The 20,285-nt window shown below is 42.4% G+C and overlaps 1 protein-coding gene across 2 annotated transcripts in view; it reads right to left on the bottom strand.

Annotated features, from left to right (window-relative positions):
* Positions 1–212: 212 nt before the first annotated feature.
* pde4ba (phosphodiesterase 4B, cAMP-specific a) overlaps positions 213–20,285 on the bottom strand; it is a 64,631-nt gene continuing 44,558 nt past the window's right edge. The window contains exons 6-14 of one of the 2 annotated variants that reach the window (XM_079158642.1): positions 18,812–18,924; positions 9,909–10,002; positions 6,466–6,749; positions 6,186–6,350; positions 5,277–5,376; positions 4,975–5,129; positions 4,738–4,860; positions 4,036–4,218; positions 213–3,936 (exon numbers count right to left, since the gene is read on the bottom strand). In XM_079158642.1, the coding sequence (XP_079014768.1) occupies positions 3,505–3,936; positions 4,036–4,218; positions 4,738–4,860; positions 4,975–5,129; positions 5,277–5,376; positions 6,186–6,350; positions 6,466–6,749; positions 9,909–10,002; positions 18,812–18,924 (1,649 nt within the window). In that variant the 3' untranslated portion in view covers positions 213–3,504. Of the gene's footprint in view, positions 3,937–4,035; positions 4,219–4,737; positions 4,861–4,974; positions 5,130–5,276; positions 5,377–6,185; positions 6,351–6,465; positions 6,750–9,908; positions 10,003–15,367; positions 15,468–18,811; positions 18,925–20,285 lie in introns of those variants that run through there. The other variant, XM_079158643.1, reaches the window with a different exon arrangement.

The raw sequence follows: 20,285 nt of genomic DNA, 5'->3' as shown, positions 1-20,285 counted from the left end.
ATTATGCTTCAATAATTCACTGGCAAAATGCATGTGTCCACATGTGTCATGCAGTTATTAAAATAAGTAAAAATGTTGTGTGTTTTGTGTTGACAGTATCTATTTAAAAATAATAGGTTATTATTACTGTTGAAATCCTGCTGTAAATTAACTGCAATAATTTACAGCGTGCTATGAGGGAGAAACAATAAAGCAGAAACAGAAGCAATATATTCATGCTTTGCTTTTAATCACTTAATAGAAAAAGATTTATTTCAGATTCATTTTGGAACACAATATACAATATAATACCATACATTGTGTGAAACATTTAATAACCCACCAATTGGCAGACTTGAACATATTATTGACAGTAAAAAAAAAAAAAACATCTCTCATGCAGATAGTGCTAAATCTGGCTAACCATTTGGACACAACTAGGACCAAAAAAAGCTTGAACATAGATAAACAATGTTAATACTGACAAATTTGAATTTCAAAACTGCTAACAAGTTTGGTCAGAAAGACTTCACACATTAGCACAATCAGTTACATACGATCATGTTTTGTTGTTAATTTCAGAACGATTCACGTCAGTGCCGGGCGTATTGTAGCATGCTACCAATACCGTCCCTGTGTTATCTACTTTTACATGAAGTGCGTTAAGTGTAAAAGGAGTGCTTTGTGTTTGTCCGTCGAACCTGTATCTATCTGGCCTCATATATCAGCAATCTGCATTCAAATGCCGGATGGAGAAGCTTAAGTTGTGACAAGCCTCTGAGAGAAAAAAGCTATTTGTGTACTTTGATACCAAGCATTGATAAGCTTCCGTGTTACTTAGCTAGCTTGCACGTATCCTATATCCAAGCCTATGCAGTTTAACATGTCCTCTATGTTGCCTCTGGGTTACCAAATTGCTGCTGTCAGATGGAAATCTTGTAGCTTCAAAAACTCAGTTGGACCAAAATAGTCTCCCATAAGAAAAAATATCCAAGAAACTAAATGAGGACATTGCATGTCCTCTGTAACATTCTGGCTATTATCTCAGAAATGTAAGATGAAATTGAATTGAGAGAAACTTACATTTTCAGAAATGCTAAATAATATTGTGATATTAATTAAGATTTCAAAGTGATGCCAAAGAGAGAACATTTTTGGTTTAATATTCACGCATAATAAGCTTAATATAATGTTTTTCATTTTCTTGTGAACATTTTAGAAAGGCTATTTTGGAGTTACAAGGTTCTAATGTGACAACAACAACATGTCTCTTTAGCTGCTGCTCTGCTGGGCACTCAAAACATTGTGCGGGTATATACTTCGATATATTTATATATATATATATATATATATATAAAAACAATATATAATACATATATAAAAAGACTCTAATCCAGAGTCTTCTACACATTAGACACCACCACTTCCAGGTAATGCAAGTGCATATAAATTAAAATATATTTTACACTGAACCAGTATTTCTTATTTACAAGCTTAAAGTATAGAATAAATACACACTGTTATAAACAGCAAAAAGGACCAACTTGAGCTCCTAGCAACAAACAGTAGAGACAAAGGCGTGGAGTGATTGGGGTAAGGCTTGATGACAAAGTCAACACATCCAAACGCACACACAAATACAAAACCTTCCATACATACATACTGCACACAAACGATTGCCACTTAAGCATGCTGGAGTGAAATTAGATGAAGTACCTTCGAGTATATCAGTAAACCAAATGAAAATGGAGAGGTGTGATTATAGATGCAACTAAAACATCCACAAAAAATTGTTGTGGAAATGTGAGGTCTGCACACCATTTTCCAACTATTTTCAGAAACAATAATAGGTTTTCTTTTGGTTTTGTTTTAAAACTAGAGCACCTAATTATTCCTCTTTTTTCCAAAGCATACAGTCTGCCATGCTGAATCCAGCAATTCCACCAGACCCTAATAACCCGACTGTCCTCGAAACCCAATACAGTCTAGGGGGAGGAGGAAGAATTCAATTGACGTCAATCAGCTGAGGCAGCACTTGAGGGATTTTTTTTTGGTGAGGACGAAATAGCCGACCTGATTGTTTTGGGGAGGGTCCCTGGAGCCCAGAATGGTTTGTAAACCATGTGAATAGTGGTGCTGATGAGGGTCTGAGAGCGCCTTTCAGACAGGCAGCTGTAAGAGGACCTTTAATCATCTGACCTGATTGCAGAGGGGCAGGGGGGGGGGCGTTACATCAGACGGGTCCGGGGTCGGCACCTGTTCCTTATAACAGGATTATTAAGACTGTAGCATACCTATGGGCTAAAAATAGATTCACCACTGGTGTGCATTTTGTCCTTGGCAGACTTCATATCTGACTTTATCATGGATCTAGGCAGCAGCTTGGTGTCATAAGCTTTTTGCTTGTAGCACTGCTTATATTTCTACTGATTTCATCTGATCTTACATGGTAGGTTATGTGTGCAAATTAGTGTGCAAATTGTACAAATCAAATGTCCCTATGATTTTACACTGACATTCTAGAGTGAATATCTGACCACACAGTTCCATTTCTATGGTTGAGCATTTTGCATTAAAAGTCAAGTTTTGGTGTGAAAAGGTAGGAAGCCCCAAATGGTCTGCAGACCATTACAATGGAAAAGAGAAAAGGTGATGTATGAAGAGATGGAGTATGAAAATAGATGATGTATTTCAGTGTGACAATCATTGACCGACATCTGAAATAGAAAGCAACGTGTAACATGAACCATGAGTGAACATAAGCGTTTAAAATCCACATGTAAAACATTGTGCTCGGGTTGAATAACAAATGTGAAAAAATGTGCGTATAATGTGTTTGTTTATGTTTCTCTATTCAGATGAGTTTGTCCAAGAGTTGTTTGTCGACGTTTGTTTGGATTTCTCTATTGCCCAATACATGGAAGACTGTTCTCTTTTTAACATACAAAAAAGATTTTGCTCCTTCAGATAAGAAAAAAAAACATTTCACAGATATACTAGAGTGTTCAATAAATAAAAAAACTATTATAAAGACAATAGTAAAAAAGGCACACGAAAGTCCTTTGACAAATGGTACAGGAAAAAAGTAAACACTTTCTCTTGCTATACAAATGTGTCCCCATCAGTAGATCTTATTCTATGCTACTTCTAGATCATATCATATTTGTAAAAAAGCCTTAAGGTACAAAACTTCTCTCAGTAGTGTCAATGTCCATTTAATGCCAGTCCAGAAAAGAAAAGCAACCGTTTCCCAAACTGGCCCAAATCCTTCAAGTTCCACCCTCAGTCTCGCCTGTCCATCAAGACTAAAATGTTCGCAGTAATTATTTCCTGAGAACTCTGAAGCCGCCTCACCGAAACTGTCCGTCCGTGTCTAGCTTCAAACACCCAAGTGCAAGACGCCCCTGTGCGGGACCTAACTAAGCCCTTGCTTCTGTGGGCTTATTAAAAAGCACAGCTGCAAGAGGATCGCCCCTCTTTTGCCAAAAACTTTCAAATCACCATGTGAGCCTGATGATGGAAGCCCTATGTGTCTGTGGGCGACGCCTCGTGTGTCACGATCTCTATTGCTGGCTCCATCATGCAGCCTTCCTCGAGCTCCTGACCGTCCAAATAGTCCAGGGGAGGAGAACGAGAATCTCCTAGACAGTCCTCCTCCTCTTCTAACTCTTCCTCGTCGTCTTCCTCCCCTTCGCCATCTTTCTCTATTCCATCCAAGTCCTCCTCCTCCAAGGTGAGCTCAAATTGAAACTTTTCCCCGCCTCCCTGCCCTCCAGTCCCTCCACTGTGTCCGTGCGTACCCTGGTCGTAGAAGGGCGGGGAGGGACTCTGGGGGATCATGCTTTGGTACCAGTTCCTGTTGTCCTCCAGCGTGTCCAGAATGTCCTGGGCGTCAGGGTGGACCAGATCGGCCCAGGTCTCCCACAGAGGGTGCACGATGTAGTCGATGAAACCCACCTGGAAAGGAGTAAGGAGTCAAATAAGAACTGGAGATTCTTTTAACGTATTGATACAAAGATAATGCACATATTTCTTTCTATGTCCTTTATCGCCTACCTGGCTCTTCTCCACTGATGCTGTGTGTTTATCACACATAGGACTGATCTCCATTCCCCTCTCCCTCTCTCTGTCTCCCTGGTGGAAGAACTCATCCATTATCCGATCAGTCCACTGACGATACAGCTCCAGCGACTTGGTGGGGTTACTCAGGTCAGCACAGTGTACCATGTTACGCAGCACCTACAAATAATACAGAATTGCAATTTATGAAATGCTTATATCCCCTGTATTTGGCGCATCATTTTCAGCTTTTGTTATTTCCCCAAGAAATCTTTAAATTTAGTAGAAATTAAATTCTCGTAGAACCGGCATTTGAGGCAAATTCTATAATGTCCTTTGTTATGAAAGGAGGTCAGAACAGTCTAATAAAAAAGAAATCCAAGAAATACCATTAGAGGGGAAGTATAGAGGGAGCACTTAAAGGTGAAAAAGAAGATGGAGGGGGTGAAAAAAGGAGTGACAGTGGGGAGCAAAGGTCAGCTATGTAGGAGGCCGGCTAATGGCCATTGGCTGAGTAACCTCTGCCAACACTGGCTATTGATCAGAGCTATTAAAAGCTGGGAAATGAGAGCTGAAGGGCTTACAGTGTGTCCAATAACAAACTCACAGTCCATATAATATAAATATATTAATTAAGTTTTTTTGTTGCGACTACTTACTCTTTTTTTAAGAAATTGTTTTGCAAAAACCAACACCTACCTGTATCCTGTCGGTGTAATTGTCCAGCAGCAGCACTCCAGAGCTCGTCACCTTCTTGGTCTCCACCATGGTCTTCAGATCAGCCAGCAGACTCATGTGTTTGGACATGTCCGTGGCCAAAACCTGAATAAAATAGAGAGGAAAACCCCACCCTCTGCATTAGGATCATTTGGTCAGGTTATGATTTAATTTAAGATAACATTAGAGGAGCGGAGAATATGAATCAGGATATCTTACCATGTCGATGACCATCTTGCGGAGGGACTGTCGCTGCTTCTTAGAAAGGTTCTGGAAGATATCACAGTTGTCTTCCTGTAGTAGCTTGAATCCCACAGCTAAGTGATGGTTCTCCAGCACAGACTCATCGTTGTACATCAGCGCCAGCTCCGAGTCTGCAGAGGCATTAAAAAGAGATTTTAGTGTTTTAGTCTTTGTCATGACTACTTCTATCTGGTTGTTTAATGCAACAATTTATATATTTTTAAGGAAGGCAACAAATTAACCGACTAAGTTCCGCGTTGAGTGATGTTTTGACTTACTGGTATTGATTAGGAATTGGTTTGATACTCCAGGATGGTCAACATCATGGATAGCTGCAGCAAAGATGGCTGCTAGGATCTCAAGATCTGTGAAGACCGCCTGTGAAAAAGAGAGAGAGGGAGGAAAAAAAGAACATTAAACTAATTACAAGATAGAAAAAGCATCAGAAAGGACAAATGGATATGTATTAACTAACTAACTAAAGAGTATGGTGGAACAGATAACAGACCCGACCCAAGGCATGGCAACCTTCCAGAGTAGATTAGCAGGTAATATCAGATTTTTTACCTTAATTTGACTCAAGAAATTAGGTTTCTGTTCCTGTCACGTTTTGCCTTTAAGGAACAGAGCAAACACTCCAGCTCCCACAATGCCAGTGAAGTGTTATTACAGATTTTTTTCCTCAACCAAATGACAAGCTGTCTGCCTTTCTGTACAACTTCACTGTATCTGCTGGCTTCAGTAGACAAAAAGATAGAGAGCCAAAAAGAGTAAATCCTGATCTGAAGACTGGGGCGTTCTGACCTGACTCTACCTCATCAGCTACTCCAACCTGAGGAGAACTGTGAGGAAATGCATGCGGGGAAAGTCTAACAAATAAGGCATGGAGGCACAAGTGTTGGAGGAAAGAAGGGAAGTTCCCAGAGTAAAGGGGGAAAAAGATGATTCAATAGAAGGAAGTTGAGCTCTTCAAAGCCGGGGTGTGGCAATCCAGGAAAGTGGCACACGGGGTTATGTAAGAGCTAACTTCTCAAATTTAGTTTCCCCTTATTTCTGTGGATGCACACTGCTGCCCGAGTCAGAGTCGAAGGATGTACGCCACTTAGTTTTTAGTACCTCAGATCAGGGTCTGATCTGAGGGTCTACATAATCAAAGTATCAATACTTCTCTTTATAAAATAACTTACATCCAGGGCTGGAGTGGAGAGCAGGATGTGTGTGGACTGGGCTACGTCAGCAGCATGCAGGCTGTTATGGTAGGCCACATCTGAATGGTAGTGATCTTCCAATGTCATCATGTAGGCCACGAACGTATCCATGGGGATCTTAAATGTCTTTAACAGTTCTCGCTCCTAGAGAAACAATCAACACCGTGATATAATTAGGATCCAGCGTGGATCATTTTAGTCGTGATCAAACAACATTTGAGTAAGTGAAGAAGAATGCACAATTCCAGACACTTCATACCTGGAAGATGGCGTACATGATGCAGGTGAGAGGCCGGTTGTGGGAGTACTCCGAAACAGTGAAGATGTTCAGACCCCACTTGTTGAGGTCCTCCAGCTCCTTGGACAACAGCTCCTCCTTGTCGGTCTTGACACCGAAGCGCGAGATACTGCTGCTGGAGAGCGAGGGCCCATGGGAGACCTTCTTGACTCCACTGATCTGCGTCATCAGCTGCTGCTTCTGCTGCTTCTTCTTCTCTCGCGTCTTGGATGTCGGCGACGGGATCTCCATATCATTCTGTTTGTCTGAGGGAGGGCAACAAATTAAGTTTCAACGTTGTGAGGAAGAAGCAGGTAACATTTCCATTTGACCTCATACAGCACGAGTCTAATGATTGTATGTCCTTCTCAATAAAAAACGACTGCCTGAGGACCTACTGTAGAAACACCTGCAGCTGGTTAGCTCCCGGGGGATTTACTGATTCCACTTATTCATTCATCATCTGTGCCTCCATTCATTTGTTCATTCATGCTGCCCTGTCCTCCACCTGCAGTCCTGCTCTCTCTCCGAGCTCCTACTGTTCATTCGTCTCCGTCTCTATGCCCCCCCCTCCCTCTCAGCAGGTGGCTCACATTTCATCTCCTGCTCTTTTCACTCCCATAGGTCAGTCCATTAACAGACTGAGAGCTGGGGCTCCTACACAGTTAAGGCAGTTCCATAAAGACGGCCATTCAATAAGCTGCCGCATCTTTCACAGCTTTATCAAATCACTTAGAGTAGAGTGGGATTTTTATGTTTGGTTTATTATATTTATAAGTCTATTCAAACACAATTCCAACAATACACAGAAAACCTGCAAGGCCTTCATGTAATAAAAAAAAAAAAGTTTGAATACAGTTGATCTAAAAATAAACACAGGAAACATGCCACATTTCTTGTAATAAGAACCAGGCCCTTGTGTTTACTGCAATCACAGAAGAATTGAATGAAATCCTGCAGGGACCGGCTATCGGCACAAATGTGAGCTGCGCAGTCATCTATCAAGCCTCGACTCAGCCTATCAGCCTTCCCTTGTGGAGGGTTATTCAATTACCAGCTGTAATTCAAATAATCACTTTCTCTCTCACGCACTCCCTCTTTCTCACAGTTTTCTCTGTTTTCTCTGTCTCGCTCTCCTCAGTCCTCCAGCGGTAATTGAGAATGGGCAATTAAGCGCTCTCAGACATGTGCTACTTGGGAAACAAGGGGAAGAGCAATATATTGCCCTCTAATTTATTACAAGCCATCATTACCACCACTGCTGTGTCGTGTTTGTGTGGCCTACACGAGATCAGATTGTGAGACAGGCAAGTCTACATTTTCATTCCTATAAGTAAGAGCACATTTGTAAACGCCATGCACTCTGTTACACAGTTGATTTGATATGACTGATAAACTGCTCAGGTGGTTTTTAGCACAGTTAACATGATATCCATATATCACCAAATTATGTCTCTCCGTCGCATTTTGACCTGCAACGTGTCAACCAGTCACATGGACAGTCCTTCTTATGTAGTTTTTTCTTCCCTCTGTTTACACTTTCTCTCCTTTACATTTAGCTCCACTTGTTCTTTCTTTTCTTCTCTCTGTAGAGACTGATTTACTAAAAAAAATGAAGCAGCTGAAGTAAGGATCTGTTGTTCTTTTGCTCTGTTCTTTCTCTCCTATTCTCCCATCTCTTTCCTGCTACTCTGTCACCTCCCACGTTTATTTCGATTTCTTCTTCATCCTCCTCCATATGCTCTTCTGTGACAAACGAAGGTGCAGTTTGGTGGGTGGGGGCTTTTGGGGGCCATTTCCCCCCCCAGTGTATTGCTGCTGGCCGATCAAAGGGAATTATGACAGAATTATACTGCTAAGACAGCTGTGATGGGGGTCAGGCACACATCAATAGCCAGCAAGCAGTCGGCCAACAATCCGTAATGGAAAGTCAGAAATCCTGGTCTGAAATCGCCCTATGAGAAACTCTGGGATCTTTATTTATCTAGGGAATTATCCAGGCTCCATGATCACTGTTTTCGCAGTCAACAGTCTGCCTTTCCATCAGCTGAAAATTAAAAACCCAGACAGTCTACAAGAATAAACAGATTGTGATTTGCGGTGGATCTAGGCTTGACCTCTGCAGAACCAGGCATATGTCAGGCAAACTTAGTTTATCTGAGTCTGAATGGATCCTTTTTTATACTAATCTTAATAGATGGAAGGATTAAACAGTACGGCTGGTCAGCTGAGGCCAAAGCAGGCCAGCTGTGCTGTGTGCCACCTCCCCCCCCCACCTCTTCATTAATGTTCACTTGTTCGTTCTTTATACTGCCAGGGTAATCCTGATTTCTTTATCAAAACGATAGTCATCTCTGTCTGGATTCTTAGGGCAGCGAGATGGGGAGGGAGAGGTGGAGGGACAACAAGGTGTCCCCGCCGACGAAGATGCGTTAAGACCGGGATGAGTCACCAAATCTGCCGAGCTCATCTCGCTGCCAGCAAAGGGGGTTCCTCGGTCTGCACCTCTTTTTTCTCCCTCACTGCAGTCAGCGCCTCCCTCGTTTGCTTCTTCTTTGTCTCTCCTCAACCCTCCTCTCACTCTCTATGATCCGGCGGTGAGGGATCCGCCAACAATCCTACACTGGATCAGGATGCCAATCGATTGGTCTATAAATAGTCTTAACCTTTAAGTGCATCCTGTCTGGCTTCTTGTATCCTCTTTGTATGTCAGTCTATATTTCTTTTAAACCATTCACTTGTCTATTAACTTTGTGCATCTGTCCTCTAGATATCGTCACGCTTCTGTGGAAATATCACATTTACCAAAAGCCAACTTTTAACCCATTTGTTGAACTTGGTTGATTGTCAGTGACTTAAACACGTGGTTTGGTACCAGAGTTATGAAACATTTTGTGCATGTGGGTGACAAAAAAACAGATACATATATATACACATTTACCTATCGCCATCTATTCTCGAATGTGCAACCCATGCTGACAGCATCCAGTTCCAATCCACTTACTCTGATTCTGGCTAACAAGCTCACATGTCAGTCAAATGGCACTTTTTACAGAAGCCAGCCACTTTTAACACACCTTTCTCTCTTTGAATGTACATTTCTTACGGAAATTTGTATGGCTATTTTGATCCCGATGCCATAAACATCTAGACAAAGCTTTATGGCGCAGTGTTTTATGGTACGCCCCCACAGAAAAGCCTGCAAGAGCAACTTGCACAGCAACATCATGTGCTGAACCTCCATTGCAGCAAAACAGTGAAGTGGGGATCTGTGTGAGCCACTAAATATTATGTATATTTGTATTTTTGTAATTCATTTCTAAGATTACATTTTAGTCTGTGGTTATTAAGCGTGGTTTATTAAAACCAAATTGGTGGATTTATTAGTGGGTTTTTGAGTGCATGTACACAAGACTTTCATTTACCTAGGAAGGTGTTGGAGATGAATTCAGAAACCTGATTCCCAGACCGACTCATCTCAGATAGGTGCGACAACTCCCGATTCAACATTCTCTTGAACTGCAAGAGAGAAATAAGAAGAGGGAAGGGGGGGGGGGGGAGAGAGAGAGAACAAATTTCGTCAGTTTCCATTGAGTGAAAACCTGGAAGAAATTATGGCACAAGATTACATGGAAAATACAGCAGTATCCAGTTCTATACCATCAGCTCTAGAATATTATTTAATTAATAACAGCGTGAAATCCGGGTGGGGGACACATCTTATTACCCCCCACATTTTCCCTGAAATAAATTAGGGTGCGGATTATTATTTGTTTTGCCAGTGGGGAAGCCATCACCTTTTAATACTCCTCAATTCACCCCGGGCAACCAATTTACAGTTTTATTACACTGAATCACATTTCTTGGCCTATTTAACTGTTTCATTTGCGTCAGTGTGCAAGAATTTCAATGATGTCAACAGGACAATTTGCACACAGCTTCTTACATTCATCTTTGTGACCACATATGATGATTTTAATGTGGTTGTCAATTATTATGAACCGTTTTCAATAGATGAAATAGTTCTGCGAGACCGATGCATTTAACAGTACACGGAGACCCAGGCACTGCAGTAGCAGCTGCTTATGACAGGCATGCGCGTACACACACACATACAGACTAACACACATATACAGACACACAGAGCTCTGCAGAGGGCTCAAGATGGAGCCTGAGCCACAAAACACCATTCTGTCAGACCACCCTCATCATGATGGAAATAACTTTTGGTGCAGTTATGACAGCACTGTAAGCTCCACAAAACCATTATTAAAATGCTGAATTTCTATGGAGCTGGCCCTTAATGCAACAGAAACACAGCACAGAGAGGTACAACGAAATGGGTGCATTATTCCGACAATCTACGTAGATAAGCGCCACACACCTTAATGTAACCCCAAGAAACCGACAGCAGGTAATTGGCTTCAGGCATTTTGGACCCCGTTTTCTCGTTCCTACTCAAAGCCAGAACTGTAATCCAATGGAAATAAAAAGAAGGAGGCGAAAGGAATATTTCAGCGCCAAAAAGGCTTGTTATTCTCTTCTCAGCAGCTAAGAGAGCAGCTTGATGATGGCTCACTCTCCCTCTCGGCAGCAGAAAAAGGCCAGCTCTGAGTCTCCATGTCTGGGGATGGATGCAAGGGTAGACGGATAGATAGATGTAGGAAAAAGTAAGCGCTGGAGCCAGGCTAGGAGAGGAGGAGATCCAACAGGCTCGCTCGCTGGTTCGGCTGGAGCAGCAGCAGCTGGAGCCGTGAGCCGTGCTCAGTGCACTGATGAATTATAGAGGAGCGAGGAAGGGAGGAGGGGCAAATAACAACGATGGAGACAGGAGAAGGAGGAGAAGGAGGAGGAGGGAGTGAGGCATCGATGTTCATCTGACTGGAGGGGGGGTTCCTCCACTGGATTTGTCTTGCTTTGCTGCTCTCACTGCCGTAGCGCTCACTGCCCCCCTCCTACCCTGCTTCTCTCTCTTCGTCTCCTTTTTGTTCCCTCCCTCCTCTGTCTCTCCTTCCCCTGCTGTAGTCTGCCAGCCCCAGCAACACGCTCTATTCAGAACACATGATTTGACAGAAAGTGGGGAGAAGGGGGGGGAGCCCTAATTACAGCTGGGCATATATACATGAGGTTGTGGAGGGATGTTTGAGTGACTGACATATAATATTCATACTTGGATTCCAGATGTAACCTTTCCTCTCTTCTCTTGTTTTCCGGCTCTGCCACCACTACATATACATCCAATCATCTGTATTTCTCAGCCCCTGTAATTCCCTCTTAAAGGTATTTTATTTTATAAAGTCAGTCAATGTGATGGAATGTCATGGAGCCATACAGCTATGCCGTCCCTCTACAGTAAAACAATGAGGGTGGAAAGAGGGGACGGGGCACGTTTTAAAGAGTGTGACTGCGACTGTATTTTTATGCCCATTATCTCTATTATCATCCTCTCCCTCTTTTGAGTATTTCGTTGTCTCCTGACATCCCAAGCGCGGCGACCATTGTGGAGAACTCATAAGCCTGTTCATTATCCGCATCCCATAATATTATTAGATGCTATCAGGGTGTCTGTGGAAGGCAATTTTTAACAACTGGGAGACAACCAGAGAGTGGTAAGGAGAAAAAAGAAAAAGGAGCGATGGGAGATAATTGCATCCTTCCCCAATTTAGGTGACAACAGCTCACGTTTTTTTTTCTCTCTCTGCCTGTAAGTAAGAGTGTGTATGCCAATTACCAGAACACTGCAACGCCATGGCAACAGCATCAGCCAGACAGGGCTGTTTTGAAAGGAGAAGGGGAGAGAATAGAGGAGAGGCTTCCCCTTTCCCTTCCCAGGCAAGACATGCAGTGTAGCTGCTGAGCTGTCACGAGGACACACCACACACATCGCCTCTGCTCGCATCCACCGATCCCCCCCCCACCGACACCCTCTCCCCTCCCCTCCGTCTCTCCCTCACTCTCCACCACTTACATGTCAATTTCTCTCTCGGCTGCCACTTGCCAACACAGTTATCAATCTCGCTGTCTGTCTGCCTCGCTGGCAGAATCAATGGTCTGTCCTTGGAGCAGGTGTTGATACTGCTGCAGTGTACAAGGCTAGGGCCACCTGACTGGAAATTACTGTTACATCAGTACCACCGGCCAATTGCGATGGCGCCATTTGTGATTTTTGTCACGACTTTTGTTTGTGCAACCCCTCGAGGATGGCTGCAAGGCTTTGCAAATGAGAACATATCCATAGTTCTTGTCGTTTCAGAGCCAATCCATGGGAAACTGTAAACAGAAGTTCCCAGAGAACCTCTCAGTCTGATGTGTTTGTGTGCGTGTACGAGTTCGGAAAGATGAGGGGGAGATCAAAGCCTCCCTGAGAGGATCCCGGATTATCCTCCCACTGAAGGAAAGAACCAGAAGCAGGGAGGTGGGATGCAGGAAATGAAGGAAAAAAATAAAAAGAGACACCGAGGAGGCAGCTCTTTATATAATAGCTCACTGGATAATATATAAAGAAACCAGAAATAACAGGAGGGGATGTCTCTCTGCAATGTGTTGAAGAGCTATGCTTCCCCAGAGGCTAGAAGAAATGCCTCAGTGCGCACACACACACACACACACACACACACACACACACACACACACACACACACACACACACACACACACACACACACACACACACACACACACACACACACAGCAGCAGCCTACGAATGCTATTATCAACATTTAAGCACAGTTGATGCTCACTTGTCACATGCATGTTTTACATACTCATTCCGATATGTTTCCTTATGATTGTGTTATTACCATTGTGTACTTAATTTATTCTTCATTCAGGGGCAGAGGGGAATCCTCTTAACCTCCTACTGACACGGTGGCGCTGGAGGAATATTGGTCTCTCGGAGCTCTGTGGGTATCTCTTTCCAACATACTGTATATCTATTATTTGACCCATTCGCTTCTTACCATCCTCAAGCGGTTCTGTTTTTTCTCTGCGTCAAAGAATTAACAGTTTTTAACCTCATGTGGTAGATTTTTCGCATTTCTAAATTGCCACTGTTGGAAATGCTTTAAATTACTAAAATTGTTAACTAAGGCCTGAATCAAAAGTCCAGCGTCTAAATTCTTCGCTTCAAATAACATCCATCTGGAGTGGTTCAGTTTGAAGTTGTGCCTTTAAGCCACTAGTGGGTGCACTACGCTCTGTCTGCTGTAGATCAGCCTGCTCAGTTTTCAGAGAGTATTGACCTCTTAACCCGGCAGCAACAGAAATGCACAACTTGACTTATGGATAAACCTGATTAAATCACATTTTACTATCAAATGCAAACAAATGTTATTAGGAAGTCTTAACGAATGATGGAAGTGTGAATGATAGAAGTTTTGAAGAACAAAGGAATTACACTATGAGGTCACATCATCGTTATATCAATTTATCAAGATAATCACATATTTGCAGTATGCAGCGTAGCTGACTGTGACCTGTGTAATTGTTCCTTCTAAACCAGCAAACTTGCAGTGCTTGTGGTTTATCTCTAGCAATCATATGACGCAGGCTGGTAACATCGATGCAATGGCAAAGACCCACAGTGACATAACTCTGTAAAGATCAGGGAACCTAACTACGTATGAACCGTACGTTGGATGAAGCTACAGACAACTCTGAGAGACGGTCTGACAGCCTCTCTCTTCCTCTGACTCACTCACTCATGCTAGTGTGTGTCCGTATGAGAAAGACTGCATTCACGTGTCTCTGAACCTTCGCAGGAGGATGTTTAAAAAAAAGAACTGCCAGCTTTAAAAACCAGAGACAAAAAAAAGGGAGAGATAAAAGTAAGAAAACAATTTCTCAGCTTAACGATTCACTCCCATCACTCCCAGCTGTTCAAGGACTCAGAGTCAGATGTGGTGTGCCACACCATTTTTTTTGGCTTGAGGAGAACAGTGAGCAGGCTGTGCAACTGTGCTTGCTTAAGCTCTGGTTGCTTCAAAAGCAGAAGCACCCCGTGTAAAATACCGCAGAAGCAGTATTACACCAACAAACAAGAAATTATTGTATCACCAAAACCTCTACTACATTATCCAACACTCAAATGAATGCGCAAACCATATGGAAAGCAACATTTTATCATAGTAATAATAGTAATGGTAATTCCCCCTAAACTTGGGGAAACATTCCCTAAAAGATTTGCCTTACTCTGCGTCCCATTAAGCAGCATCTAATGACTTTGCCACTACCTTACTATCATCGGTCACTTAATAACCTGGGATGAAATCAGTTACACAAACTAAAGTAGTAACTGGACAAAAAGACAACCTAAAAATCCAGAAACAAACATTCCATATATTCTGCATTGAATTAAACTTTGATCTTTAGGGCAAAGGATGACAAGAGGTCTCACAATACAACCACACATCTGTGTAGTCACATCTTAATTCAGCATCACATGGACGAGGATTCTCAAAAGCAAAATGAATGCACCACTGCCTCTTGCATGAAGTGGTGCAAGTAAGTAAAAAATCAACAAGTAAAAAAGGACATAGCTCTTAACATTAAAAACATACACTTCGGAATTAAACAGCAAAAGCAACTCAACATCACATGCTGTGAAAAGGAAGAAAATCCTAAAGCACACTTTCAGCATCAGCAGTTTAAATTCCTCTGACGATGACCACTTTAAACAACACCAAAGGACAAAAAGGAACAACTGAAACTTTGTGTTTAACAATAACTTTAACCGCAGCAAGTGAAATTCACACCATGTTAAACAAGCCACAGAAGTTTAGCACTCAAAGTCCACACCCAACAAAGAATCCTAAAAGTCCATTAAGATACCAAAAAAGTGAAACTCTTAATGTCTAACTACAAAACAAATCAAAGAAAACTCACCTTTCTCCAACCATTTAGCTTCCCTAACTTCCTCTCTTTCTTGTCAAAGCAGCAGGCTCCCATGTTGCTGTGTGAAGAGTGCAGAGCAGAGTGGGGCTGCCGTCCGTTAAAGTGTCTGTCTCAGTCTGACTGCAGCATGAGTAAAAGGACCAAGCCTTGTCTCTCTGACGCTGGGAAACGCCGAAGTTCTAGTGACTCACTTTGGGCTTCAAAGTCTGACTAGGCTTTACCTCACACCCTGTGTATGTGGAGCAATGACTGAGAGAGAGAGTGTGTGTGTGTGTGTGTGTGTGCGAGACAACTCTGCCTCATACACACTCCCTCCCGGGGGTAGTCCCGCCTCTTGCGCCTCTTTGCTTGCTGTTCTGCAGCCAGTAATCACAGTTCTGAGGTTTACACTGTCAATATCACGCTGATAACTCTGATGGCTACAACACCTCCTGTTTTGATGAACACAGTGGATTTCCTTGAACTTAGTAGTCAGTCGCAGTTGTGTTGTTTTTTTTGTATTCGTACACAGAGCTATGTGGAAACAAGGCCTCAATGTGGTGTTCTACAAACTAACCCTAAAGATAAAAAAGCTGCAGATCCTCTCATTCAGAAGCTGGGACCATCAGTTATTTCCACTGATTGTTTATTCTGTTGATTATTTTAGATTAATAAATGTTTTGCCTAGTTTATAATAGTGAAAAATAACTTCTTGAATTCCAAGGTCCAAGGTGTGATCAAATAGTCCCAAACTCCATAAGATATACATTATGCCATAATATAAAACAGAAAAAAAAGCAGAAAATCTTCACGTTTGATAAACTGGCAGCAGTGGATATATATTTTTGCTTGATTAATGACTTCAGCAAATTAATGTTTCCAAAATGTTTCTGCTAATTGACCAATGGATTACTTGATTTATCTTTTCAGCCCCTGTTTTATATAACAGATGGTCTACAACCTCGACAGAGAGGAATAATCCAACTGGCCTTGACCCGGCATCGTCAGCCATACATACAGGGAGGACAGTGACGTACTGTAACCCTCACTTCACCTTGAAGGTTCAGCAGAAGCCTCTCGAATTTCCCCTCCCCTCATACTCTTGGCACAGCTTGAGTAACAGTTTTTCCATCCTAAACACAACAGGTAGTCAAGGGATCACAATGACTGATTGGCATGTTCTTGCTAATAAAAAACAGGTTGAGTGTAACACATCGCATGGCAAAGAGGCAGCAGTTGTGTAATGTTTTAGTTTACGGTGAAAACAAGGCTAAGTGCAATATAGCCCAGACATGAATGGTATTAACCTATTGTTAATATGTGCACGCGGACACAAACAGCTCATGCATACAAGACAGACATGTTTGATGGAGGAGTCCTGATCAGATGATTACGTGTCAGGACACATTCACCCACTTGCCAAAGTTACATCAGTGGGAGAGGGTCATGACACACCGTAAGCAGATTGTGCCACCTGATATGATCCACTGTAGATCAGTCACTCTTCACCTCTCTAAACAAAAAGAAAGAAATCTGCATTTACATTATTCTTTAAGGTCAACGGTTTGAGACATTCTGTTTTCTCAGTAGAACAATAGAAAAATCAATCTGCCAAAGTCAAACTTCTGTCAACTGCTAATGGGGTGAGTCCTATACAGTATTTCCTGAAAAAAGCAAGATAGAAACTGTGCTTTTATTAGTCCATAGTTGGGAAATTTGGGAATTTCTCAAGTTGGGGAGGCTCATAAAATCAGTCAACACCTGCAGATAAGGTTTTGCTCAATCCTGCCAATTCTTTCTGTGATTGCACGAGTGCTAAAATTACAGTCTCAAGTGACATCATTTGTCCCACAAGTCCACAAATGTAGGGTTGATATGAGCCTGCAGCTTTATCGCATTTATGAACATAGTACAAAAGATTTGTGGCTTTTTATTCTTTTAGGAAAACCCTAGACTCATTCTATTGTAACAGACATACTGTCATACTGTTTCCTCTCTCTAATCTCTGTCTCTCTGCCGAGTTCTGCCGGCCTCTAGCCTTATCGACTTATAAATGTCTGTTTGTTTAAGTGGTTAATAGTATTTATTCAGTCGTACTCATGTGTCTTAACTGAAACCAGGCCAGCTGACTGTCAATGCTCTATGTGTGTCCAGATGACGACAGCAGTGGGAAAAATAAACATGACCGTTAACCATCCAAACGGACATGATGGGATGTCTATTGTCGTCTGGAGAGAGAACGGGGGATCAGGAAGGAGACAGGAAAACAGAGTCACTCTGCCCAGGGGTCTGCATGGATCCCTCACACACACACACACACACACACACACACACACACACACACGCACACACACACACACACGCACACACACACACACACACACACACACACACACACACACACACACACACACACACACACGTTCTCTCTCTTCCTCTCTAGTTTATTGTTTTTGACCCACTGCGGGATCCCTCGCATCCTGTTGTCCAATTTTATGAGAAATAACAAGCTTATCCTCTTGGCTTGCTTGACTAACTGTTGTCAGGCTCTCTTACACACAGCTGCCACTCACGCTAGCGTTCCGTGAATTTCATTGCCACAGGCAAATCATACAAAGCTCAAGTATTGAAAGTTTTGAGTCAACAAAAAAGGTGAAATCTGTGGCTTCCTATAAGCTGTCCCACGCTACAGCAGTCTAAGGTATAATTTCAAATGTGAGCTATAACAAAGATGGTCGTGCATCCAGTCTCATGTTTACCGAAGTAATTTTAATGTTATAGTAAAGGATATATTATAGGAACTGCACACAGGACTTTCAAGATCAGCCAAATATTGTTGTGTATTACGATCTGTCAGTGGGTAATATGGTTAAAGGGTGACTTAAAAAAAGAACCAGGAACTGAGCCTTGGTGCACATCACTCACAATGAACGACGCAGAAGCAACAGAATAACCAGTGGAGAGTGAAAAGTTGTTTGACAATGAAGATGAAAGGAGGGCCACAGCGGGCCAAGACACAGAAAACACAGTTCCATTTGTCCGACCATTTTTGCACAAAGAGAAAAAAGAAACATAGCAGACATTAACGGAGTTGGGTGATGGTTTAATCAGCTGAGGAGTATCATCCAGTCGTCTTAACCTGACAGTGTTCATGCCAACACTTCTTACTGCTGCAGCATCTAACAAACCAACCTCTTCTTACTGTGCATGCGAGGACTTTTTTTCAGGTCATGCTAAGTTCATGTATGTTTACAGGTTCAGTGTCTCTGGATTGTGAACACTGTCGTTCATGTGTTCATTATGCTGAAGGACTAATGCTTCTTGCAGAGTCCCTTGCTGCTCAGATATGAGAGCTCCTCAAAGAGCCTTTTCTGTGTAAACATTTGCAATGAATGGAACTTTTTTTTTTTAATGTTTCTCTGATTGAACATAAAAATAGCAAACAGCCTCTCCTACCTTGTTAGAGGCCATGTCGCTGACAGAGCGGTAGGTCTGGATGGTCTCCAGCTGGTCCAGACACCAGTCCAACTCCTCCATCGTCTCCATGGCCAGCTTCTGGTACGCCTCATCTGTCAACAAGCAGCCGGCACACAGAGAAACACAGTCAGAACAGAAGGCGCACATGGAGCCCGAGCTCTGCCCTGCCACTCCCAGGCAACATCCACCCACGGGTCCCGCTCTGGGCGCCTGCTGCTGCTGCTGCTGCTGAGGGAGGGGAATGGCCAGAGGTGGCACCCGGCTGCAGCGCTCCTTCATCATGAGGAGGTGTAGCTGTGAGGAGCTAGAGAGACTCACAGCTGTCAAAGGGAAAGCTAGGATTTGCTCTGTCACACACTCAACTTTTCTCTCTGTGAGTATTTGTGTGTGAGACGCCTCGCTACACACACAGACGCACTTTACCCTCCTCACAGGAAGCAAACAGACACCTGTAAATCTACACACATATGCACACACATAAGCTTTTATCATGCCGAAAGAAAATGTTGTGTTAACTATGAATGAATTTGCTGCTCTCTCTGACAATCATATGTACACAAATAGATACTTAAACGTAAAGCAAATGGTTAATCAGTGTAATCATAACTTATTACTGACTGTGGACAGATAACTGCACTCCACAGATAGTGATACCGTTTTCTTTGACCAGGAGTTGAGACAGAAACATGAAAAAGGGCCAATCAGTCTTTGGTGGGGCATGAGTCCATCTTTGTCTGGTGCATAAAGGGTAACAGCTGCTGTAAAGACATTTGTGGTTACTGTTTTGCAGTGTGTACACAGTAGGTCAAAAGCCCAACCACAGTACAGATACAAATGTAGCCCAGAGACAAATTTACAGGAACTGGCTTGTGTATCAATTTTACCAGAAATGAACAATATTTCCGTAATATTTAGCAACAGTCACTGTGTGTACTGTATGCTATCGTGTGATTATGCCCTGTGCTGTCTTTTCTTTGAAAAACATGTGTTTTTAAAGTAATATACAATGTCTTATTAACTACTGACTTCTTTCAGTATCGATGAATCTGCCAAGTATCTTCTCTCTTAGTCAATAAAATGTCAGAAAACAGTGAAAAAAGGTCATGTTTACAAATGTCATGTTTAGTCCAAAACCCCAAAACATTTAGTTTAGGATTAAGGTGAAGAAAAGCAGCAAATCGTTACACTGTTTGGCATTTTTGCCAGAAAAATAGATTATTTGAATAGTTAGCTCGCGAGCTCTAAAAAGTGATAGTAGTGCAACAAATGTAATACATAGAAATGGTATCTAAAACATAACCTAACACTATTAAATAAAGTGAAGGGAGTGTGGCAAAGAATGCTGGCGTGTCATGCTAAAACCGTCGTATTGAAGCCGTGATAACATCTACAAGTCTGATAAACCCCTTATGTCACAGTAACCATGATTATCAATTTAGCGAGGGACTTTTCC

Source organism: Pholis gunnellus (genome assembly GCF_910591455.1).
Source record: "Pholis gunnellus genome assembly, chromosome: 4".
Lineage (NCBI taxonomy): Eukaryota > Metazoa > Chordata > Actinopteri > Perciformes > Pholidae > Pholis > Pholis gunnellus.
Note: the sequence above shows the minus strand (reverse complement) of the source record. Positions and strands in the feature narration are given on the sequence as shown.